At 38.7% G+C, this 24,620-nt stretch overlaps 5 protein-coding genes and 1 non-coding gene across 6 annotated transcripts; 4 read left to right on the top strand and 2 right to left on the bottom strand.

The window, feature by feature from the left end:
- Positions 1–8,050: 8,050 nt before the first annotated feature.
- Positions 8,051–12,942, bottom strand: Rab27 (RAS oncogene family member Rab27). Its single transcript, XM_017898428.1, has 5 exons — positions 12,400–12,942; positions 12,125–12,195; positions 11,781–11,895; positions 10,667–10,779; positions 8,051–10,278 (listed from the first exon to the last, which is right to left on the bottom strand). The coding sequence occupies exons 1-5, from the start codon at positions 12,541–12,543 to the stop codon at positions 10,095–10,097; spliced, it is 627 nt and encodes a 208-aa protein (XP_017753917.1). The 5' UTR covers positions 12,544–12,942; the 3' UTR covers positions 8,051–10,094.
- Positions 12,943–13,545: 603 nt separating this feature from the next.
- Positions 13,546–16,537, bottom strand: mal (molybdenum cofactor sulfurase). The gene is made up of 7 exons (XM_017898444.1): positions 16,398–16,537; positions 16,100–16,256; positions 15,365–16,030; positions 14,332–15,302; positions 14,072–14,273; positions 13,806–14,016; positions 13,546–13,731 (listed from the first exon to the last, which is right to left on the bottom strand). Exons 1-7 carry the CDS (start codon positions 16,489–16,491, stop codon positions 13,546–13,548), a joined length of 2,487 nt encoding a protein of 828 aa, XP_017753933.1. The 5' UTR covers positions 16,492–16,537.
- Positions 16,538–17,197: 660 nt separating this feature from the next.
- Positions 17,198–17,279, top strand: TRNAS-GCU (transfer RNA serine (anticodon GCU)). Its single transcript has one exon. It is a non-coding gene; the product is annotated as a tRNA-Ser (tRNA).
- Positions 17,280–18,157: 878 nt separating this feature from the next.
- Positions 18,158–18,385, top strand: LOC108546396 (uncharacterized). Its single transcript, XM_017898453.1, has one exon. The coding sequence runs from the start codon at positions 18,158–18,160 to the stop codon at positions 18,383–18,385; it is 228 nt and encodes a 75-aa protein (XP_017753942.1).
- Positions 18,386–19,381: 996 nt separating this feature from the next.
- On the top strand, positions 19,382–21,035 carry LOC108546376 (uncharacterized). The gene is given in 3 exon segments (XM_017898425.1): positions 19,382–19,478; positions 19,481–19,659; positions 20,031–21,035. Coding segments are annotated over 3 exon segments (1,281 nt in total).
- Positions 21,036–23,514: 2,479 nt separating this feature from the next.
- On the top strand, positions 23,515–24,286 carry LOC108546393 (nucleolar protein 16). The gene is made up of 3 exons (XM_017898449.1): positions 23,515–23,675; positions 23,772–24,093; positions 24,164–24,286. Exons 1-3 carry the CDS (start codon positions 23,575–23,577, stop codon positions 24,284–24,286), a joined length of 546 nt encoding a protein of 181 aa, XP_017753938.1. The 5' UTR covers positions 23,515–23,574.
- The last annotated feature ends 334 nt before the right edge of the window (positions 24,287–24,620 follow it).

Raw genomic sequence — 24,620 nt, 5'->3', positions numbered from 1 at the left:
ACGAGAAGGAGTGTTGGAGGAGGCAAAGCGAAGAAAGATCGAGGAGAAGGTAGAAGGGAATAAATATCGGGATCGATCTGATCTTAACGAGGTCACGAGGAGAGTGTATCTCTCATCTAGATCAAGACGCCGCTCGAAATCTCGAACGGTCGGAGATTCCGATAGCTCCTTAAGGGGTAAAGTACCAGTCGAAGAGAGAGAGATAGGGGAGAATAGGGCAGGGCGAACATTTTAATTTCGTGGGAATCATATTCACGAGTTGGATCGGAACGAGTTCTGGCAAAGGTAGCCCGTCGTTCGGTCGGGGAGGCGGGTGCACGCCAGACCGCTGCTATATGGCCACGGCAATTCCATTTGTCCCATTTCGAAGCGAAATAGCTTATAATGTCGAAATAAAACGTCCCCCGGACCGCCTGGTGCTTCACGATCGCCGAAAGTCACGGCGGTCGGGGAAGATGACTGCGGGATATGGAAATCTCCCAGCTCGCGATCCTCTGGCACGGTAATTCGATTTCGGGACGTGTATTCTTCGCCGTCGCTTCTTAACGACACGACCTCGTTAGTTACGCCATTGCCGCGCGATTTCGCGCGATTTAGCCGCAGCTTCTCGGTGAAATTGTTGGACGAGCTCGTGACCGCCAGAACTCGTGCACTGCGGATGGATTTCCGGTAGCCAAGGTTGCTCGAACGTTACGTTCCTCGTCCTCTGCTCTGTTACGTCCCGTTTTCTTCTTACAATGGCGAGCTTTGAAACAGAGCTGATTAAAACGCCGCGTCTCGTTCCAAATACCACGAAGAACGCAGATTCAACGCCTTTGAATCTGATCGCCGGGGCTTTCAATGAATTAATATCCGTTAGAGAAATTCGATCGAGTGTTCTTAGACGAATTTTCGTAACCAAAAGGATTGTCAAAATCCATCGCAGTACGCTGGATCATTAAAGGGAGATTATCCGTAATTAATTTCGCAGATTACGAAGATACGCGAAAGCTGGATGTAATCTTGATTCATCCTGGGAACCTATATCACGCAGCATGTTAAATCGTACGTCGTTCTCGGTGAGTTAAAGCTTTGATCGTTCAAGAGATTTATTTCCCTTGTGCCCTTTGATCTTTCCCCGTTCACACCAGTGTAGTCTCTTCCTCTTATTCCCTTCGTGTTCGCTGAAAGTTTCAATTTATAAAAGATACGCATTAATAATTAAAAGCTCCTTTAAACTTTAAAAGCCGTTGACTTCGAGACGGTAACTCGAAGGTAATTTTCGTTGGAAGGTAAACGGTTAGGATTCTGTCAAGCAGATGTAAGCCTGTAAAATATTTATGTAAAATGTTAAAATTATAAAATTTAAACTAAAATTTAATTTTTATTTAATTTAAACGATTCGAAAGCTATAGAGCTGGCCGAGGAATATTTTCCTCGACTCTTTAAGACGCTCGATATTCGGTGGCTGCCATTTTTAGAATAATAAATCCTCTGCTAGCCAAACTGAAAATTCCAAGTCGCCGGTCCCTTTATCCATTCCACTCGAGCCGAGTTTCCACCTAGTTTCCGCTCAATCCACGAATCAATGAACAATCTTGCCAACGCGGGTTCACCGTCTGCGAGACAATCGAGGAAGAAGGATCGATGCATAGGAACAGGCGACGGAACAGACGTCGCGTTTCAGGAAGAAAGAACTGTTCTACGTGGCTCGCAAGCCTCTCTCTGTACCCTTCAGCTCGGTTGATGTTCATTCCCCTGTGTCCCCTGGGACAATGCTATGCGCTCGATTGTTTCACCGGAGATTGTGAAACATGAGAAACTAGCTCGGCTACGGAGACCCCGAAGAAGAAGCTTGTACGAATTGCAACGAGAAGATGGAAAAATTCTCGCCAGCTGTCTCCTCTTACACTCTCTCGGCTCTCTCCATCCGTCCCACTGGAAACAATCGGACGAGGGGGGCAGGACGATCGAGCTCGCTCCTGTTTTTGTATCCCCTAAACGGGGTCGTTTCCCTTCCGTCTAGTTATAATACGTGCCATTGAACGTGTTTGATGCTTGGAGGATTTGGAAGACCGGCAAAAGCTCAAAGCGTGTTTCAGTTTCGAACAAGCTGTGTAATCGTGTAACATCTCGCGCTCCAACCGGCCACTGAATCGCGCATCGATCGGCCGCCGTGTGTCGCCACTGGTATTATTTACCAGCAGATCGATCTGCAGGATCAAAATCAAACCGCCGAGTTCAGACCGCTTCAGATTACGTTGATCGAAGCTTTGCGCTTCAGAAATTGTTGCACGGACAAACGGGTTCTCTGCAGCCCGATTGCAACCGTAAATTGCGTTCTCAACGAAGTTCGCGCCGTGAACGAGGATCACTTTACCGCGAATAGGTTTAATTAAAAATCTGCTGTTAATACGCTTTCACGCTCGATGACTCCGGCATCAAACTGATAATACGCCGATTGACGTGCCAGACCTCGCTACTGAATTTAAAAAAAAAAAAAGAATAAAAAGAAAGAGGAACAAAAAAAATAAACGAGAGTCGAGTGTTCTCTCTGTGGCTTCTCGACGAATTCGCGATTGATCTCTTTTTTCGCTCGAAATTCCACCACGTGCCGGCGAGCTATCCGCAAAATTTTGATCTCCATGCAGATTAAACGAATACCGGTGTCAAATCATCGATCCACGCCGATTCCCCAGCTTCCAGCGCCCTTCCCCCGGAGCGGCCTGGTCAACCGATTTTCTTCAACTCCGGCCGACCGATCCCTGCCGATTTCCCATTTATTTTCCTTCTCCGTTGCGCGGGAAAAAATCTGTTTTCCCATCGATGCTAAACGATTTCCTATGGATGGCGATATGCAAATAGCGGAATTTTTATACGCGCGCGCCGGTCATTTTTCATTCGCACGGACAAAAGCGCCCCGTTTCTCTCTTTCTCTCTCTCTCTCTCTCTCTCTCTCTCTGTCGCATCGGTTTCAATCCCCTCGCCTACCGGCGGCTAAAACGACGAAACTTCCGGTACCTGTCGAACGCGAAGATTTAAATAACGCCGGACGATCGAATTATTTCTCGATCGGAAAATTTCGAGAATGCAGTCGAGCCCGCGGCACATTGTTCGCTAATGCAAATTCAATCTAAACGGCCAAGGGAATTATTATTTCAGCCGACGTTACTTTATTCTCCGTGAAAAAGGATCTCCTCGAGTTACGTTAATCAGTTCCATCCCATATTTCTCTCTCGCTCTGTCTCTCCGTCCCTTTCGCCCCCTCCGCGGCGACTCAAAATTATTTCCGCCGCTTTCGGAATAATTCCCGAAGCGGAGTTCGCCGCTAATATTCTTTGATCCCGAGCACTTCGTTTCCCAGATATTCCCGCTCTTTGCCACTTCACGCTCGTCGATGCTTCTCAATTCCGGCGCAGCCACTCCGGCAGCCCCGAAGACCCCTCTTCCGAGATCGCAATCAGTTTTAATCTCCGCATTCGGCCGAGGCAATGACGTAACGAGAGAAAAAAGCGAATGGAAGGAGGAAGTTATTCCCGCCGCGTAGGAAACAATTAAAGATTCCTCGTTTCGTCAGAGGCTGATCGTTACCGGCTTCGAGGAAATCGAGAGGGTCCGTGGTGGTGGGTGGCAACGGCGGCGGAGAACGGGTTGATCCTCTTCCAATTAACGTCACGTTTCCATCGGGATCGTTATCCTTATCGGTGGCCACTTTTGAGGCCGCGAAGCGATCCAGAAAAAGTCTCACGATCTCGCAACGGCGAGAAAGTTGAACCACGGCATCGACTACTTCTTATTCCACTTCCGCTTTGTTTTAGGGCAGCCCGGGGAATCGTAAACGACGCGGCTGCTTCCGGATGCGGCCGGCCCTCTCTTTCTTCCGGTAAATCCGCGCGCCACGATCCCCGGGACAATGGGGGATAGGAAAGTTCTGCGAGAGAACGGAACCGCTCGCAAAATGCTACCGGCCATCGCCGATCGCGACTGCTCAAGACTATAAAAAGTCCGATAAAAGGGAGCAGGAAGTTGCAACCTGACGTAGATGTCTTTTGCATCCGGTGGGAGTTTCGGTTACCACGTGCGAATATTTTCGAATTTTTTTACCGATAGCTGGAGCTATCACACTATCTCGCTTGCACGTAGTACAACGTGTCGAGGACTTTCTTCTCCTCCTTTCTTCTATCCAATTTTCCCAGCGTCTCGATAGCTTGACTACGATTTAATCGTGCAGTTTGTTTGGGAAACTTTTGGCAGGAAAACGCTCGTGTCGTTGCAGCGCAAGAGGTGAATAATTTAAATCGACGATAGTCTCTTCGAAAAATGCGACACTGGACTGAGGACAACTGCTTTCTGGGAGATTAGAAACGACGTTTCTCCATGTTAGTTTTCTCCGAACTCAGCTAGACTAGATTTGACAGGACCGAAAACGTCGAATGCAACTAGCGATGATCGGCTGCCGAGCATCGACTTCCGACAGATAATGTCTAATTTTTCAAGCTTCTCGTGCACGCAGCAATTTCCTGCGCAGCTCGATACGAACTATTTGTCAAAGGTTTATCTGGTGCACTTCTGGCGGAGAATTTAGCTCTTCCACGGGAAGCAAAAAGACGATTTCCCCCGGCCGCTGATTGCAACGTCCATGTTGTTCCATCAGTGGCAAAGGCTTTTCACTTGCGAAATGGAAAAATATGTGGTAAGTAAATCTGATCGTTGAGCCGTTCGAAATGATTATTTTTTGCGTGGAAAGAATATTTGATTGGTTTGGAAGCAGCGGAAGCACCAACTTTAACTGCATTGAGGATATTCAAAAAATAGCCTCTAATTAGAGAAGCGGGAACATCGTTCGATAGAAATTTGATCTCGCAATGTCGGTAAAATACTCGTGAAACAGTACTAATTATTTATTTGGAACTCCGTCTCCAATTAAGAGAGTTCGTCCCGTTTATCCTGTGTTCAGTCGGAATATTCTTAACGAAAAATGGCTTTTCGTAGCAGGAACCTAGGACGTTGGTAGAGGATCTAAACATAGATAGATTGAACATCCAATTTCGATCATACTCCTCTGTTACTTCTGCTTCCACGCTGGCAGAAATGTACAGTCGCATAGGAACTATAGGACAAAGAGAAATATGAGGCAGCGGAAACATAACCTAACTTTTATTATAACACCCTGTTACTCTGTGAAACGTTAATAGGAATACAAAATGATAATGGAGGTTGTAGGTGAGGAGAGCGATGGAGGGATACAAGACACTTACTAGCTTTAATTGTAACACCTTTCTACTTTCAACTCGACTTTACCAGAATTATAGAACAGCAATGGAGGTGTCCCGGCTAGACAAGCGCACCAGTCGCTACGACGAGATACAAGATGGCCGTTCCAGATGACGCTATGTTCTTCCCCAGAAATATCTTCCGAGTAACAGAAAATCAGAATACGATAGGAAGTAAGAGGACCTAATCCCGTCTCGTTAACGAGTCAAACAAACGCGTGAATTAATAATCAATTTTGTCATTAACTTCCTACTACTACCGAACTACTTAATCGATCTAAAGGTATCAAAAGAGGTAGCTCGATGCTCGTTAGTATCATCACTGGACGAATCATTCGAGCAAATCCAACGTCCACTCGATTATACCTCCATTCTTATCCTACTCGTGCGACTTCTTCCGCGATGAAGTATCAGCCGGAAGTTATAAATCAGCCAGCAGCAGCACTGACCCAGAAAACAGGACTCGCAGAGTCCGGCAATGCTCGAGGTCGCTGGGTAATTTCGTTTTATCTACCAGACCAATATCTAACTGAAATTGTTCCTCTTTCCTCAACCCCTCTGACAAGTCGAGCGAAGACACGAGATCCTATGTAGCGACGTGCAGATCTGCCACGTGAGCAGGATCCTGCCCCCGAACCATGTAACCGGAAGACGGATTCTATTTCGCGAGGCTAAGATGAAATACACGACGAAGCTGCAGCTTACCGGGATTCGATCGTTAATTCATCCTGATATATCGTTGTTCGCGGCGCGATCAATGGCCAAGACCGATGGCAGGACCTGCCCATAAGTTCCCGGTTAATTCGATTTTCGGACACTTGCGCGATCGAAAACCTGCTGGCGCGACTTCGACTCGCGCTTTGCCTGTAACTTTCTCTGACGTAATGCCGCGTTCATACATAAACTGAAACTAGACTGCAACTTCTGCTTTCTTGGCTGGTCTTGCTTTTGATAGCAGCCATCGGCTTCCTGGTTTATTTGCAACTGACGCTGTACGGCGGAAACTTCGTTCCACTTGTGGCGCAGCCATGCTGAAACTGGAATACCGGTTAACATCACCGTCCGTGGATTCACGATCCGATGAAGCCCGAACAGCTACCCACCGATAGGAAAGAAAGTCGAGATACGAAGCAGGTGCATAAACGATTCGAAGGAATTAAGCAGCCCTTCTAAATCTCCGATATCCGCCGTTGGAAACTCCGTGCCAGCCGCGAAGAAGATATCCACGAACCCCGTGAACCGACAGGATCGGGTCACTTCACCGCGATGACTCTGCGAAACTTCCGGTCAGAAGTTTCTGACATCACGACTCCGTGTCGTGGAAACTTGGCTTCACCTTGAGCGAAATTTCGGAGCGCCGTGAACAGCGTGGGGGAATAAAAGGATGGGAATAAGAGCTTGCTACGTGACCGATGGAAAGAGGACGCCTGTGTCTGGTCTGCGAGCAACCATGGTCCGATAAATAGCGTCCTTTTGATAGTCCTGCGCGCTTTGAACGGTTCCATCGCTTTGTCTAGCTGCAATCAAATGAACTTGAGGGTCCGCGTAATAATTAGGCGGCACAGAGGGACAGGGCCTAACTGGTAGTCTCAAAGTGGTCGTTACCGATACCAACGGCACGTTGTCGACGGAGACAAAGCTACGAACGCCTAATCGTTCGATTGGTCGGCGAGCTTTCAAAGGGGGGCGAAGCGAGGCTTAAATATCGGCTAGTGCTGGACACGATGAGACTGCGAGGCATAGCCATAATTCTCTTATTCGATACTCTGCAACGTGGAACGGAGTAGGTCGTGATGGAAGAACGTGTATGCCGTCACTAAGAATAATTGAACGGCTGAAATGCGGTTTAGAGAGACAGGTTTTAAAGCCAGTGTTTCATAAACGTTTACGGGCACAGCTTCTCGGATAAGAGTTTGATTTCATCGGTTTAATTGGGATTTCAATTATCCGAAACTGTGGACGCGATGAAAAAATGGATTACAAATAAACACCAGTTGTCCGCTGTATCACTGCGCGCGTTTATTGCATTTTTCGCATCGGTTCGACGGCTAGTTGCTGAAAAAAAACTTGAGAGAATGAAATGGAACAATGTGTACCTATACATAAAGGTTGCGCGATGAAATAGAATATAAAATAAAATAAAATAACGGAAAATGAAGCTGACATTTATACAGCGGAACAAAGCTAGGCGCACGTTCGTACACGTTCGTTTTCACAACTTTTATCCTTTATTGATTCGATAAGTTTGCCTCGAACAAGTGCATAGAAACGTACAGTATCTCATTTAAAAGCTCCTTTCGATGACGAATCGAAAGCTCGCCCGATCGCAAAATGATCGCTGGGATCCTCGTAAAAGCGCAGCGGTGCTCCAACTTCCGCTCGTAAAAATGCATTTCGCCCGATCAGTGAGCTTAAAAAGCGCGCGTATCAGTAAACAATAACAGCGTTGCGTATAAATAGCCGGCTAATAACCTGGCCAAACCGGTCGCAAACTTCGATCGAACTTCTATAAAGGAAGTTTTCGCGCGAAAGTTTCCCAGCGAGCCACCCCAGGTTGCGCGCGTTTTCCCCTGTTATTGATGAAACGAAGTTTCACCGGCTGATACTCGAGATGTTTTCTAGCCGGTCTTGCCGCTCGATCTGTTTGCATTTGATTTCAAGCCCCGACGGAGTACGCAAAAGTACGCGAGGAACACCTGCCGGTAATCCCTCGATGGGAGTAAAATTATTCCTTTTTTTCCTTCTCTTCTTGTTTTCTCTTTCCTCCCTCTATCACTCTCCCCCCCCCTCTCTCTCTCTCTCTCTCTCTCTCTCTCTCTCTCTTTCTCTCCCTTACGCCTCCAACTCAACAGCGAAGAAAAGTTGGGCGCTTTCGCAACCTTCGACCGGCAAGATAAAGTTGGAACCGTCCCACATCGGGCTCTCAAGGCATCACGTTTGATTGATTGTATCGGAAATCTGCTTGGAACTTCGTGTTCCCCGGCTTTAAACTGTTGTCGAGTTTTTTGGCGAAGCAGTTGCTTTCAGTTTTGGCTTATCCGGCATAGGCGCGCTGCTTTATGGCCTTACCAGTTGAGGATTCGCGGATAAACGGATAGAAGCTCGTTTAAGCAGAACTGTAGAGCGTTTATTTGCTCCGCGAGATGTTCCCTATACGGAGATTTCTGTTCAGATCCATTTCTTCGAGATAGAATTCTTACAAAGTATGCGAGTAAGTACGTATACACGATAGGGCACGCTCGTTGCGGCCGACGATTCGTTACAGATGAATTAACAGATAGGTACGATAATCGAACAGTTTAGAGCGAAAAATCTCGTAAAACGCAGTCGCACGTCGACAAGAACATCGTCACGCGAAGTTACAGTTTTCGTGTTTCGATTGCGGCTTAGCTTGCTAGGATCCAGTCGAAATTGAACACATCGACACTCACACGAATCGCACAAATTTGAAAATTCATTCAAAGTCCAATGAATACAAACGTGAAAATACAATACTAATGAAATTTCGAGATTCTATTCGTACGTGGGAAAAAGTCAGATCAAAAATCCACTATCCTAATTCACCATTGTATCAAATACATCGTGCATTTTCATTTCACGTTGCTCCTGAGATCGTAGCAAACTGAAAATGGGCGGCAGAATTTCGCCGGAACAGATATAACTCGTGCAGTCTCCTTTTATTACGTCGACGTATGACACGATACACAGGATGGGGCAATAACTTGGAATATCTCTATCATTTCGAACAGCCTGGTGAAATTTTTATGCTAAGAGAAATATTACGAAAATGTCGTCCCATGGAGACGTATAAAGTTGCACGATTCATCACACTATCATACCAGCACGGTTTTGCATCTCTGCTTCGACAACGATCGATATAAAGTAGAACAATCAGCAAGTTATCATCCCACCCTGTAGCTATTCAACAGGCATATATATATCTTTATATATTTGAACATTTCTCGATTAATCGTAATTCACAGGTGTAAAAATTGGAAGAAACAACATATAGTCTCCGCGACGTGCATAGATAAACATTTGCTGATAGTCCCCCTTAATAGCTAGGGGGATTAACACATAGTCTTCGCAAGATACGATTACATTCTGCGTGAAAACTTGATAAGAACAGCGACACTCGTCAACATTCGAGTAACGACAGTACAAACGGTGCATCAGACGATTTGATTGTATTCTCAGCATAGTACTTAACGACTAGACGTACGAACTTTGGTATGGACACAATAACAGCATCAAAAATACATATATATCGAAAATCGACCGTTTCATCCTAAGTAATCGCAACGCTACCGTATCACAATTTTTGGCGATTGAACAGAGATCAGACACGACATATTGAACACGTTGTGCGTACAACAGTAACAGGTAGATCACGTTGTTGCGAAGAATCGAGAGGTACAACAAGTCGAAGGTACAATTTCAGTTCAGAATTTACGACGAGACATAACTTTGTACCAAGGGAAGCGGTTAATGGAAGACAGTGTGCGCGTGAATACGGGAAACAACGCGGATCCTTTCTCAGAATACAACAATGCACAAGTGTGTAATATACAAGGTACTTCTTGCTCGCAGATATACAGTAAAATATCGATCGTTCGATCGGAAACTCTTAGAACAGAGGTATGCAACTCTGAATTGTGATAATGCTCCGAAATTTCTATATCCTTGATATCCTACCGTGCATATCTTGCCGTAAGTAGCATATCTTGGAACATTTAAACGATAGGAGATTCGAATACAAGTTAGTTGGGCCACGTTGTTAGCCGAATAAAGTGCATGCTTCACGAGGCAAGTTATTCAGCTACGCTACGTGTAAGAACAATGTCAGCAGTAGCATGAAGTACTCGGCGGCGGTGTGTCGCGTTCGTGGCATCGTAATACTCTTTGGTGCGGCAGCAGCGACTTGTCCATGGTGGTCTCCATCCTGCGCATCACCCGGTCCAGGAGTATCTCCACGGCACGTGCCACGTTCTGACCCGTGGCTGCACTCGTTTCCAGGTAGACCAAGCTGAAGAGTACAGTTCATTGAGATTGCTGATCTTCCCAGTGATCTGGATTCTTGCAGTTTACACTGTTTGAGGCTTCCGTGTTCTTAAATATTTCTTACATACATGAAATTCTAGTGAACGAGTTTCATCTCTGGAAGACTTGAATAGCATAAACCGCAATTTCATCCTATCTTGTAATTAAACCAATGGGACAGAGCGACGTGAAGTAAGAGGATTTGTGGAGGATATAAGTGACAAACAGATTCGCTTTGGAAATTATGAGAGGCAACACAGAAATGTATATCTTCTTTGGTTTCCCAGACTAAAAAGGAACATGACTGGAGCAAGACTGAATGAATCGTATGGTTGATAAGGAACGTAATGAATAACGTGTACTATATTATTTACCCATGCGTCTCCGCTAATTCCCGGGCCCTATGTTCACTAACAACCCGTTTGTCTTCGAGATCGGATTTGTTTCCACAGAGAATTATATCTGGATCTTCGCAATATGCGTGAGTCTACATGTGTACAGACATGAATCAATGGTCAAACAAAGGAATCGAGATTTCATTGAAAAACGGAAACGTGCCATAATGCAAAATACAAAGAGTGCTGGTAAACAAAACTGAGACAAGACCAATTCAACTTTTCTTACAGTCGAATATTTCAACAAATTTGACGAACCAACTAAGGATATTTCTGTTGAAAAATCTTTCTCTTAAAATGTTCCTCTACTTTCAGATGCATTAATACAGTGTGTACGGTGCTTTATTCGTTAAATTAATTTTCGGCGCCGGTAAATAGGTTTCCTTAGCATAGTCAGTCGATCAATCAGAGTATACATAGTTATACGTATATGAATCCCTCAGACTCTTCCATTACTAATTTTACCACGAGCAAATCTTTTGTAAACACACCGTTTTGGCTAATTTTGAATTAGGTATTTAAATTAGGATCAATATTTCCCGTTTCTGTAATCGAATCATTTTTCGCATAATTTTGCACATATTAATTACCATGCTACCCGTACGCAATGCTTTAACCATTTCATTATATATTAATTACGTGATGCAAATTTATTTATTTATTAATTCATTAATTTTTGCATTTAATTGTATAATAAATAAATGAATTTTTACAGTTTTTCAATTGAACGACAGTTTGAGTTTTTTATGTATAAATGATATACATAAAAAACATGTTAACAGAAAGAATCTACAATTTATTATAAAATCACTACTAGTAATACCACTATCATAATATCTACGATCATCTTTTAAGAAGCATGCAAAGTAAAGCATATTTTGTACTCTAAAATTCCATGCAAAATTTAATAAATTCCTTTATTTCCGAGCTCAGAATTTCTACAGGACAGTTTTAATTTACATCATGCAACATGTATGAAACCAACCAAGATATTAATGTCCCTAATGGAGCTATAATTTCCACGGGTAGATTAACTCAAATCATCGTTCATTGCACAATGTTTATAGTAATAATGTTAATAAATAACGAGTACCCTAAGCTGCTCCAGCCAATTTCTTACTTCGAGAAAGGACAGCTCATTGGTCAGATCAAAAATTAGTAGGAAACCCATGGAATCCCGGTAAAAGGCTGTAGTTAGACTTCTGAACCTGGATATTAATGGCATTGCAGCACTTACGTGAAATCTAACATTTCTATATTATAAAATACTAATTACTAAATCTTATAACTAAATTCTTTTTTTATATCGTGTTAGTAAGTATAACCTCTGTACTAAGGAGTTTACACATTCTATAGGAAACACTAAAAGCCTTCTTTGATATGCATCATTAATGTCAAATATAAGTTTTCAAAGCATATTATTATAGCAAATGTTACCGCTCTTGACCAGCTGTATCCCACAGCTGTAAATGTACACGTTGAGTTCTACCATTTGCCGTCTGGTATATCTGTAATAATTAATGATTCTGGCTTGTAAGTAATAACATATGTCACTCAGAGTCATTTACATATATATAGCAATACTTGAACTATATACTCTTAAAATGTTTTAAATAAATAAAATTCATATGAAAACTAAAAACAGCAAACCAGTATTTTATATTAAATGCGACAATATACGTAATAAAGCATCTAATAACATAATTTCTTACCACACGTTTTTCCTTAAAGTCGATACCAACAGTAGATATAAAACGGGACTCGAACGTGCCATCGGTATATTGATATAGAAAACTTGTCTTGCCGACTCCAGAGTTTCCAAGAGCCAAAAATTTAATAAGATAATCGTATTCCATTTTTACGTATTAACGATTAACAATACACGGTTATCACACTTTTATCGTAGAACTTTATTAAAATGGACACTTTAATATAGAATTCTATCAATCATTTTTTAACATGACGTAAATTTCAAAGAATAAGAAATTTCTACACGACTACGTTTAATTGTTTAATTTCAAGATAAGAAATTATTGCTACAGTTGAAAAGAGACATGTGCGACATTAGACACCTGTTGCCTACGTATACAATTTTCAAAAGGTTCGCGCGTTTTAAGGCGAAACACGCAATATATAACACTGCTCGTTGTTGCAAACTTGAGTATTTTGTGATCGAAAATAAACAGAAGAAACACGTCGAACGTAACACCTTGCAGAAAATTTACGGACTATACTGAACCTGGTTCACAGTGACGTATGACAGGTGTGCATAGAACAACGCCACGGAACACTGCTGATAATTACAGTACTACCAAACTTAACAAAGAAAATTCGAAAAAATGCACCTTAAATCTTTTTTTTGCTAAATAAAGCTAAATAAAACATTAAACAATAGTAATCTTTATTTAGCAATTGATTTTCATTTTTTGTGTGTGATCTATCGTATAATGTAAAAATATTCATAAAAAAGTATTCTAACTTTTTTTAAATATTTTTATTATTTATTTGTATATATTATATTTAAATTCACTATACCAACATGTTTTTTACATATTGTGCATATGTAATGATACAAGAAATATTAATTTTTTCCAATACAAAAAAGCCAATGAATAAATTATAATACGTGGCAATGTTGGTAACCATGGTGCGCCATTTCTATATAAACGAAGAAATGAATAGGTATTTCTTTTTTGTATAAGAATCAATAAAAATGAAATTCAAGTTGATATTAAGTATGCATAAATATCATAATAATTTGTAAAACATATTAATTTTTTGTTAAGTAAAATTTCGATCATAATTTTTACATAACCTCCTTCATCTATACATATTTAAGTGATAATGATAATATTTCATTATGAAACGTAAACAGTATCACCAACAGTAACTATTCCATCATCTTCAGTTTTTTTAGTTAAATAAATACCAAATTTCATTTTCCCATGAAATTGTTCTGTAAGTGTACGTAATGGTTCCACTGTCTTTAAACCAGTGGTTTGGTCAATACAAATCATTTGACATCTAGTACAAGGTCCAGTTACCTAAACACAACATTTTTTAATGTAAAAATTATTCAATTTTCATTTTTATTCATTGAAAAGCTATATAACTGTACCTCAAAATTATTTTTACCAATAGAAATATATTTCCACTTTGTTTCATCAAAAGCTTCACAACCACTTAATATCATATTTCCTCTAAATCTGTCTATGATTGTATCTTTTTGAACTTTTGAATCAGATATTTTATCACTAAGCCATAATGCACTTGCTTTATTTATTAACAAATATTGTGCTTGACTAGAGAATGATAGTTCTGATTTAATGCTCGCTACGAAAGGAAAATACAATTAGATAATTAAATAATTTTATTATATGTAACTTACCTTCTTTTTCCTTATCATAATTTTTTTGTCTTATAAGTCTCAAATTTGGAAAACCTAATGCTAAACTAAGCCACTCAGAAACTTCCATACCACAATCAATGCCCTCTACTTTTTGTCCACAAACTCTACTTTGACATATGGTTCCATTTATAGTACTTACAGAACTATTATCTAAAGGGATATCAATAGCAGGCATTTCTGAAATAATTCTTTATTATTAAATTGATCAATACATAATGAAAAGTAAAATTTTTACCTGGGTAATGTAATTGCATGATTCCTTTACTTTTAAATATAATTGGTTTCAACAAACAAAGATTTACATGTTGCTTTTGTGTTAAGCAAGTACCAGAAGATGTAATAATCATCCATTCTCTATCATATTGCAGACCTTTTGAATTAATATTCCAAGAACCTGTTATTTTAAAGGTACCACATGATTTTATTGGATATATGTATAATTGTTCTAAAATACAGTTCTTTTTAGTTATAATAGTTTCCATTGTAAGTTTATGTAAATTATCATAAATAAAATCAGCTACTGATTTTTTCACATTTTGTAACTTATTTGTAATTCCATTACTATTATGTGATATATAACTTGTTATTTCTTCTATATTTTCATCATGTTGATAATATTTTCTACATAAAGTTGTTTTGTAATCTAGCCACCAATCTGGAACTTTGTACACTGGTGACCCATCCACAAAACATTCTTTAATCATCAATAATAAGGTTTGAACATCCTTAATTGTGGACATGTATCCAAATGAAACTCTAATAGCACCTGTTGGTCTATCATTTATTAAGTCTGCAGAACCTCCACAGACATATCCAGCCTCATAATTTTGAAGAACTTCTTTATTTGATAGTGCTAAATGTCTTTGACATGCACCAGGGTTGCAAAAGCAACCAGTTCTTAAGTGTATTTTGAACAATGCAGCCATATTTAAAACCTCCATATATCCTACATATTCACCATTAGACCGTATGAGATTAAAGGCAACAATACCACCTTGCATATTATGATTATCATAATCAGTATCAGAATATAGTATTGCAACTGGTTTCCCATTGCTGTGATGAAGCATTAACAAGGATTTATATAAAAATTTTGCAAGTAAGAATACATGTTGTGAAATCTTCTCCATTGTAATATATGATAGTATATCAAAACCATGTTTTAATGATATTATAGAGAGAAATGGTATAGTACCATCTTCGAATCTGTAATAAGACTTCGAATCAATAAGAAGTTTAATTTTCAAAGATGGTTAATGAGTATGTACCTTTGATGAAGATTTTGTCGTTTTATATGGAATAATTCAGAGCTTAAAGAAACATCTACAGTACCACCACCATAATAAATTTTTTGAAGTACACCTGCACTAGCATGTTTTACTAATAGTGCACCAATTCCAGTAGGATATCCAAACATTTTATAAAAAGATAGGCAAACAAAATCTGGTTTATAAACAGACAGATCTAACTCATTTGTCGATGCAAAGGCAGCAGCATCAAGTAAAACATACCACCTTGTAGATGCATCACAGACTACATTAGATAAAACTCTGTTATGTACATCATTGATCCATGTTAAAGGATACTTTAATCCAGAAAAATTACATTGTGCAGGATAAACAAAAAGTGAATTATTTTTTAATAAATTGCTTTGTCGTGGATGGGAATTTGTGGATTTTGAAGAATTAAAAACTTCAAAGGCATTATTATGACTCAAACAAGTTATTTTTGCCCCTTTTTTATTAACAATTTCTCTCATACCAAGAACTGAAGTATGATTATCTTGTGTGTATACAAAGTGTGCTGAATTAGAAATATTTTTTTCATTTTTATTAAAAAGAAATGTATCGGCAATTATCTTTAAAGATGCAGTTGCACCTGATGTGAAAATAATACTGTATTCATCAGCAGATGTGTGGAAATGATCTAAAATTCTAAAGAAGTGAAAGATTATCATAGTGTTTGACAAACTAACAATATTATATATCCTCTGAATATCTTACAGATGTCTCATATTCTCTATGATATCTTGAGTTACATTACTTGCAGTTCCAATAGAGTGTGGGTTAGCATAAAGTGAATTATGTAAATCAGAAGCAACATTCTTTATTTGTGTATCAGAATACAATGTTGCTCCTGCATGATCCAGGTAACATTCCTCTGAAAAATAGATGATAGGAAAAGATAGTTCTATTTTAGAGTCAGTGTACACAGATTACCTTTAAATGCATTTCGTATAATTATTCAAATCCACAAACATCGCAAAACAAAATGATTTACTACAATTTACCTATCGCTTACCCGAAATTCTTGAGAAATTATTTTCCAAACTTTTCGTGATCTCTTTACTGTATACTGGTGTATATGATATCGTTGAATCCACCGTATTTTCCATATTGAATTACCTATTGCACATTAGCTAGTGAAATCGGTATACATCGTGCTTGTACCGCAGAATAATAGCAAATTGCGCAAAGATAATAGCCGGAAGATTATCTAATAAGAAACGTAACTATTATATAGCGTATATTCATGATTTAAAAAAATTTGACGAAAAACTGCAATTCATGTAATGATAGTATCGTCAATGATATAGATATCTCTATATTTAACTGTGAACAACTATAAATATATAGTTTACAACATGGCTCTTGTGTACAAAACAAATAAAAAATGTATACGATAAGATTTACTTATCCCAAAATGAAAACAAGAGAATAACATGTTTCTTACTTAATTTATTTACTTGGATATACCAAGTATATAAAACCATAATGTCCCCAGTCCATAAATTATACTTCCTTAAATGTTACTTTAAAGAAGAAAGATAAAAACATTTCGCTAGTTGATAACAATATTACCTACACGTGAAAGTGTACACGCTTTATCTTTTTAATTATGATTTCGTAACATGTAAATTCATTAAATATATTGAAATGTATGCAAATCACTAAATAGATACGATGACATTTCTTAAAGTACATCCTGGTATCTAATAAAGAGCAGAAATGTACCAGATAAGTTGAAAAGTGAAAGGAATTTTTATTATAAATTAAATAATTACTACGCATAACAAACATTTAAAGGTTGATTCTACATGTGACGAGGTGGCCGAGTGGTTAAGGCGTTGGACTGCTAATCCAATGTGCTCTGCACGCGTGGGTTCGAATCCCATCCTCGTCGATTTTCTGTTTTGTCTTTATTTTAAATCCATCTTCCTATAATTTATTTTTACGCTATATTAACACATTTTGTCAAAAAAGATAAAAGACTATTAATAAAAGCTATGACAATTTTTTTAAACAAACAAATTTTCATTTCAAACAAATAGTAATAATGACGCGGATAAATAAATATCACACAACCTGCTACTATTGGATTAACTTTAGTGTTATTATTTCCGCAATTCCTAACTAAATTTTAATGCAAAATAATTCTGGAATAAAAAGGCCACCTAAGCCAAACTGGGGGAACGAAGTTACAGTACCTTCAGAGTCTTATGAATTGATAAATGAAAATATTTACAAATTTTCTATCAGTGACCCTGAAAATCAACACGTTATATCGGATACTCTAGCAGGTAAACCAAAGTTAACCAACATAGTAAACACGGCTAATGTTTTGTCACAATTCTGACGACCATAGAACCTAGCAGAAATATATCTCCAATAGAAGAATACCTTCAAATGACTAGACGTCTAATCGACAATAAATCATTATCACCTCGTACTTCTATGATATTAGAGGATCTATACGCCATATACAAATCGAATAAAGGTTATGGTCCAGCAAGTTTTGATCCCAAACGTTCAGTTATCGAAGCAGATCCTATTCTAAAAGATTCAACCGAGACTATTGAACTTCACGAAGAACACGAAGAAACAGGTAAATCGCACACATTTGCGCACCCAAGAAGAGATATCGACGGTACAAATTTTCGTCGAGAATCAAAAGGAAAGCCAACATCGTCTAACGAGAAACAGTTTCAAACTTCATCGGTGAACTCGACAAAATCTCACAAACTAGAGCAAAAACAGAAAGACAGAATCACGAAGGTTCCTATGGAAGAACCAGAACCACCTTGGTTCACTCTGCAGACGGTCCCGGACTCCGTGTTCGAGAAGCCTTGTGATCCTGAGAAGATTAAAATCGACAATATTTTTTCTGAGTTTTCTTTGTCCAATGTAGGCCACGATAAAGCGTTGAAACAACGCATCAGCCAGTGGATGATGAAAGAAGGGCGACCCGCTGCAATTGCAAGTGCGAGCCACCAAAATGAAAGGGAATGAGATTCTCCTGAAAATATCGGACAAAGAACGTAAAAGAGGAACAGATTGAAAAGGTGAAAAATATCTACTAATAATAAGATCCTTTCCCACGATTTTTATTTTTCCTCCTTTATCTTAACAATTTTCTCTGCAATTTTTAATACCTATTTTGTTAACTTCTAATCTGTTGTTGATATCGAGGAATCGAATTAACTGAAGAAAGTGAAACGGTAAAGGTCTGCTTCTTTGAAATCGTACGCGCGATTTGGACCAAAACTCGTGGTTGCGTCACGGCGGACCGCTTCGGGGTTGACAGTGTCACGCCTATGAATTTCTCTTCGCAGATCTACCTATCTAGGCTTACACAGAATAGAAACTTTATCTATCACCGAAACAAGATTACTGATACACGGGCAAAAATTACGTGGAGCCTGTATGGCTTTATATGTCAGTGCCACAATTTGGAGAAAGTGCGTCCTTGACAGGTTTTACAATATCACGACCCTGCATTGGTATATGTATCATGTTACATAACCAAAGGGAAGGCCAGGGTATAAGGAAAAAAACGCCTTGTGTGACGTAGCAGCGTTCATTTATACAACACATCCCAAAAAAAAGATCACTCATGTGTAATCAAACAAGTACATACTATTAAGTTGTTACGTGATTATGATTGACAATATAATTTAAATTATTTGGTTAATGGGATTTAAATAAAGCAACGTACGAATAAAACAACTCATCTGTGTAACCCTTTTTTAACAGTAATGTTTTACTTGGGACGATGTTAAGTACTAATTACTATAAGTATACTTAAGTCTCATAATCTTGTAAAGAATAATACATTGTCATGTGTATGTAAATATATATAATTTTGTTTAAATTCGATTTAATAAGAAAAAGTAAAGGGATGTAAAGCTTTGATACCGGAAGAAGTCTTCTTGCTCGAAATTATGTTAAAACATAGATTAGGTTGATCAATGCTTCTGCATGTTTACCAAGCTGATGATTATAATTATGTCGAAACCACACCCGACACTCGCCCAGGTCTCGCTTAACCTGGCTATCCACCACCACTTTCTATCCTTCTTTCTTAATGATTCCTTACGAAAAAAGCGTGCCGTGGCACAGTTTCCCTCTCTCTTGATCGGTCATGTCCAATCCCATTGGGAACAGTGGCACCCAAAATTCGATTGATCCCCCTGCAGTTTTACCTGCATATAAATAGTGGTCCAAGTTCCGAATTTTGTCAGAACACGGCGACCTCTTCACGCAAAAGCAAAATGGCATTGAAGGTAAGCTTCCACGTGAACATGTACGCCCTTCAGGTTACAGCGACTCACAGATAGTGCAGAAGTTCTGGTACAATGTAACGAAGCGTGAAGTTTTCACGATAGAAAACCTTTCTTGAAAAATTAGATCATTTTAGTTGATTCAGTCGTTCGAACTTTATCGTAGTTTAAACCTTTTTCGTTAAAAGTTGCATTCGAGTCCTTGGTACACTCAATAAAACAACTATTTATTGTTTTTGTTAAGTCTTGAAGACTTCTTTTTTATAATAGAGAACTTTACCATAATCAATAGCTTTTCTTCGATTCAACTAGCAAAGACCATAGTCATTTAGTTCCTTCGCATGCAAGCTAATCTTAAAACGATTTTTCTCCAGTTCTTAGCACTCGCAGTCTGCCTGGCAGTAGCCAACGCTGCAGGCCCAGCGGCCTACGACATCGCGGCTTCGTCTGGTGATCACAGCAGCATCGGTTTCAGCCAGGAGTCTACGCAGAAAGGCTACGGGGGTCAAAACGTGATCTCCTCTTACAGCAAGGCCGACGACTCGGCTCACTCCTACGTTCGCGTGAGCAGCCACAGCGTCAGCAACGATGCCCTCTTGAACTACGACATCAACCACGCTCCCGCCGTGAAAGCCGCCTACTCTGCCCCAGCCTACATCGACAAGTCCTACGCCGCCCCGTACAGCTATAACGCTCCTATCTTAGCCAAGACCTACGCCGCCCCGTACAGCTACAACGCTCCTCTCTTAGCCAAGAGCTACGCCGCTCCGTACAGCTACAGCGATCCTCTCTTGTCCAAGTCCTACGCCTCCCCGTACAGTTATAGTGATCCTCTCTTGACCAAGACCTATGCTGCCCCGTACACCTACAGCGAATCTCTCTTGGCTAAGTCCTACGCCAGCCCATACAGCTACAGCGAACCTCTCTTGGCTAAGTCCTACGCCGCACCATACAGCTACAGTGATTCTCTCTTGGCCAAGTCCTACGCCGCCCCATACAGCTATAGTGCTCCACTCTTGGCGAAGACATACGCTGCTCCGAGTTCACTGATCGCCAAGGCTGCCATCGCCGCACCAGCACCTCTTCTCGCTAAGACTTATGCCACTCCGCTCGCTGCTGCTCCTCTGGTCGCCAAAAGTTATGCAGCTGCACCTCTTCTGGCCAAGAGCTACGAATACGCTACTCATGCTCCAGTCATCGCCAAGAGTGCCCTGATCGCTCCAGCTCATGGATACACCGCGTCCATCGCACCAGCTCCCCTTTTGACCAAAGCCTACTCTGCTCAAGCTCCGTTGATCGCCAAGTCTTACGGATACGAAGCCGCTGCTCCTGTTGTGCACACTGTCTTCAGTGGTCTCGGTACCAACTACTCCTGGTAAATCTGTGATTTCAAACGTTAACCCTTTTGGTTTCTGAGAGTTTAGCTGTATTAGGGAATTTTTGTACCTACGAACCTTTAGAAGATCGTTTGATGGAGATTTCAAAGATTTTGCGACCGTGAGGAATACATATTGCCTCTTCAGTGAAGTTCGAATGTGGTAGGAATTACCATGATGAATCTTGCTGAACGTAGCGTTGAGTTTTGAAGATATCGATCCATCGGACATGGACGAAATGGATCGTCGGGAATGAAAGGGTTAATAACACCATCCGGATTGAAAGTTCTAGATAAATGTTTCAATAATTCCGCTCTGTCAGGTCTCTGAAATTTTATTGTACTGTTATAAATGATTGTAAATGATATAAACGGATTATGCAGAATACAGATAGAGATAGAGATACGTGTATAAATAGTGCGTATGAGTAGGTATAGGTGATATTAATTTTATTTATATTATGAACACCGACTACCGACTTTATTGTTCGCATTTGACTAAACTCCTTTTTGGTTCTAAAATGATTTACCTTTTGTGTATTCGAGTGCTTGACAAATTTTAATTTTTTTATCCGATAATCAAAATAAAGTATTTTTAATTAAATGATATGTCTTTGATTTATTCTTATTTTCCAACGTAAACTAATTTATTGTATTTATGAAAAAATATCAAATCGTATATATAAAATATCAAATTACGAATATTTGACATATATTTCACTTTTTTCTTTCGTTTTCTCTTTTTTTCTTTTTTTTTCTTTTTCATTGCGTGTGTAACAATTAAACCGAATGTTGAATAATACATCGTAACATCCTGCTTGTTTAATGGCCATTGTGACATGGTATTTCAATAGAAAATGATAACAAAAGATCACGCAATAACAATAGAGGCAAAACGTGTTCGAACTTCATTGTGTTTTATGAAAAGACTTTCTATCGTGTACTAATTGCAAGATACCTCCATTTTAACAGAACGATTAGCATACAATGGGTGATCGACACTTGACAATCGGATCGTATTAAATCACGGACAAATTTTATGGAACTCTGCTTTTAAGGAACTTTTACGGAATCGATTTCTAATATGTCTACTTTTGGAAAGTCGAAATTTCCACGAGGAGACCCATTTTTTAACTTTCAGTTATTGACATGAATTTACGCATTGTTTTTCATTTAGATTGATGAGTAGAACAAATGGCTTTTATGTTTGAAATATATTCATTGTGTTTCAAACTGGTTCGTATTTTGAATTGGTTATTAATATAATAATTAATTTAAAGTATTTAAGACTCGTTCGATTAAAGGGTGTTTTAATATCGTTTAATTTGAGCAATGAGATTAATAATTTATCTAACAAATATTATTAAGTAAGGAAATACGATTCAATATACACGACTGTGCCACTTTCATTTTGAAATACGAATAAGGAAAAGTTAAAGTCGAAATTGCAATATGTCCGAACTATCGAGTTCGCGATCGTTCGAGATACTGAGTAGTCTATGCGAGATATCCTCGGCTAGATGACAACTTCACGCCTAGCTCTCTTGCCTTAGATCGCTCCTTACTTGACTCGAGTCACTTCTATCTTAAGAAGCCAATTAAAGGCTATCCCATGAACGCTGACAGTAATCGTTCGAAATACATATGCAGCCCCTGATCTATATCGCAGTCGTGTATACGCACAGCTATATACACAGGACGACTAGGATCGACAGCTCTTGCATTGATACTGGCTGTACAATCAGCCAAATGATGTGTCGCGTTGTGCTCATGAATTCGCCGCATGTCGATAATAAATAGTTACTCAAGTAATTTCTTTCTATTTATATTGGAAAATATATGTGTAGTTTATGATACTAGGTAGCAACTATCGTTCACCCATTTACATTTTCGACCTACTCCTTGAAAATTCACCTATCTTCCCTCCGAAGTCAAATGGAGAAATGAGCTGAAGTTTTACTGCCTGGACTTTATATAGACAGCAGGCGTCTACCGAACATCGGCCGAAAAGTCACGATTGTTACCGATTCCATTAATAGTTATTTTCCTATCATAATAATTAGTGACTCATTCATTTTTCACTTTTATCATAAATTCATGACTAGGATAATTTTTTATAACAACACATAGATGTCTTACAGTTTATAAACGTTTTGCAAATCAAAGCTACATTCATTATACGACGTAGTTTTCGTGATATATCCATATTGAAGATTTTCTTACCTCTTAAAAGTGACGATATGAATGTATGGAAGAAATTAGAATAATTTAGAATTGTCGGTGTTTAGTTTACTAAATTTTTACAATTTTTCTTGAATATAAATTTGAAATAATTTAAGGCTTTTGTGCTTACGTTATAGCATCAGTCATACCACTATATTTTATGCTAAAAGTTTTCGATCCTAGAAATTGAACTAGGGACAATTATCAAGTATACAGCTTGTAGAATACATTACTATATTACCAAGTTCACGTATACGAGTTTAAACGAAAATTTTAGTAACTATTTTTTTAAAAGCACGTGGTAAATTGAGATAAAGAAAATGACAAAAATTAGAAAGGTAAAACGTAGGAAGAAGTATCGCATGAATGTAAATCGTAAACGATTAAGAAATAAGTTGCGTAAATTACCCACATTAACATGGTAAATATAATTAAAAACATTGTCGTATTATTTTGATTAAATGCTGATATTTATTATTGGTGTGTATAAACAAAAAGACAAAATTCTATTCCGTAGTTCTCAAATAAAGAAATCATGGGAGGTGACGCAGTCCACACGGACTAATTTAAAGCAGATGGGACTAGCATATGATGCAAACGAGGTTGTGAATATACCCAATACAAAGAACGAAATCATTGAAAATATTATAACGCGGTCAGTTAATACAGCAGACACTAAATTACAAGACAAAGATGTTGAAATGATACCTGTAAAACTGCACGTAGTTCAAGAACTTGAGACAGAAGCAAAGGCACAGAGGAGGAGAATGTTTAGGTTACCAAATAATCAAGTACACTTTCTTACTTACTTAATGGATAAGTATGGGGAAGATTATAAGGTAATGTTTTTTCTACAGCAATTTATTTCGTATTGACAAAATGTTCCTTATCATTAAATGAATTACGTAGGCTATGGCACTAGACAGGAAGAATTACAATCAATTAACATGGAAACAAATTCGTGCTAAAATTAAAATATTCAAAGGCATCCCTGAGCAATATAACGAGTACCTTCAGAATAAAAATATATAATAATAATTAGTTTCTTGTCAGTTATAATACAAATTTATATATAAAGTATTGAAATATAAAATGAATAAATTAACTAATGTTGTTATTTAGGTAAGTACAAAAACAATAGACAAGAAAAAACAATTATTGTATAAAACAACAGATTTATATCATTATGTGTAATACTATACATTGTGAATGAATAAAATAGATTTATGTTTCTAAATGCAGTCTCTAAATATTTATTTTGTATATCTATTACAAAAACTAATGAGCATGTATTGTGCATAGTTGAAATAAAAAAACATAAGAAAAACATTTATTGTGATCTAATAAAGTAAATAAATAATTTATT

The sequence above is a fragment of the Eufriesea mexicana genome, unplaced genomic scaffold (assembly GCF_001483705.2).
Source record: "Eufriesea mexicana isolate 0111107269 unplaced genomic scaffold, ASM148370v2 scaffold630, whole genome shotgun sequence".
NCBI lineage: Eukaryota > Metazoa > Arthropoda > Insecta > Hymenoptera > Apidae > Eufriesea > Eufriesea mexicana.
The sequence above is the reverse complement of the archived record's forward strand: the minus strand, read 5'-3'. Positions and strand labels throughout refer to the sequence as shown.

What these genes read in the sequence shown, in the direction of transcription:
- Rab27 (XM_017898428.1), bottom strand. Translation starts at nt 12,543, where the DNA reads ATGGAATACGATTATCTTATTAAATTTTTGGCTCTTGGAAACTCTGGA. An exon ending in ACTTTAAGGAAAAACGTGTG is followed by an intron (nt 12,196 to 12,399) that starts GTAAGAAATTAT and finishes TAATTATTACAG; the next exon opens with ATATACCAGACGGCAAATGG. An exon ending in GAATTAGCGGAGACGCATGG is followed by an intron (nt 10,279 to 10,666) that starts GTAAATAATATA and finishes TGTACTCTTCAG; the next exon opens with CTTGGTCTACCTGGAAACGA.
- LOC108546396 (XM_017898453.1), top strand. Translation starts at nt 18,158, where the DNA reads ATGGAAGAACCAGAACCACCTTGGTTCACTCTGCAGACGGTCCCGGAC.
- mal (XM_017898444.1), bottom strand. Translation starts at nt 16,491, where the DNA reads ATGGAAAATACGGTGGATTCAACGATATCATATACACCAGTATACAGT. An exon ending in TAATTTCTCAAGAATTTCGG is followed by an intron (nt 16,257 to 16,397) that starts GTAAGCGATAGG and finishes TCTATTTTTCAG; the next exon opens with AGGAATGTTACCTGGATCAT. An exon ending in CGACAAAATCTTCATCAAAG is followed by an intron (nt 15,303 to 15,364) that starts GTACATACTCAT and finishes GTCTTATTACAG; the next exon opens with ATTCGAAGATGGTACTATAC.
- LOC108546393 (XM_017898449.1), top strand. Translation starts at nt 23,575, where the DNA reads ATGACAAAAATTAGAAAGGTAAAACGTAGGAAGAAGTATCGCATGAAT. An exon ending in AAATTACCCACATTAACATG is followed by an intron (nt 23,676 to 23,771) that starts GTAAATATAATT and finishes TCTATTCCGTAG; the next exon opens with TTCTCAAATAAAGAAATCAT. An exon ending in AGTATGGGGAAGATTATAAG is followed by an intron (nt 24,094 to 24,163) that starts GTAATGTTTTTT and finishes TGAATTACGTAG; the next exon opens with GCTATGGCACTAGACAGGAA.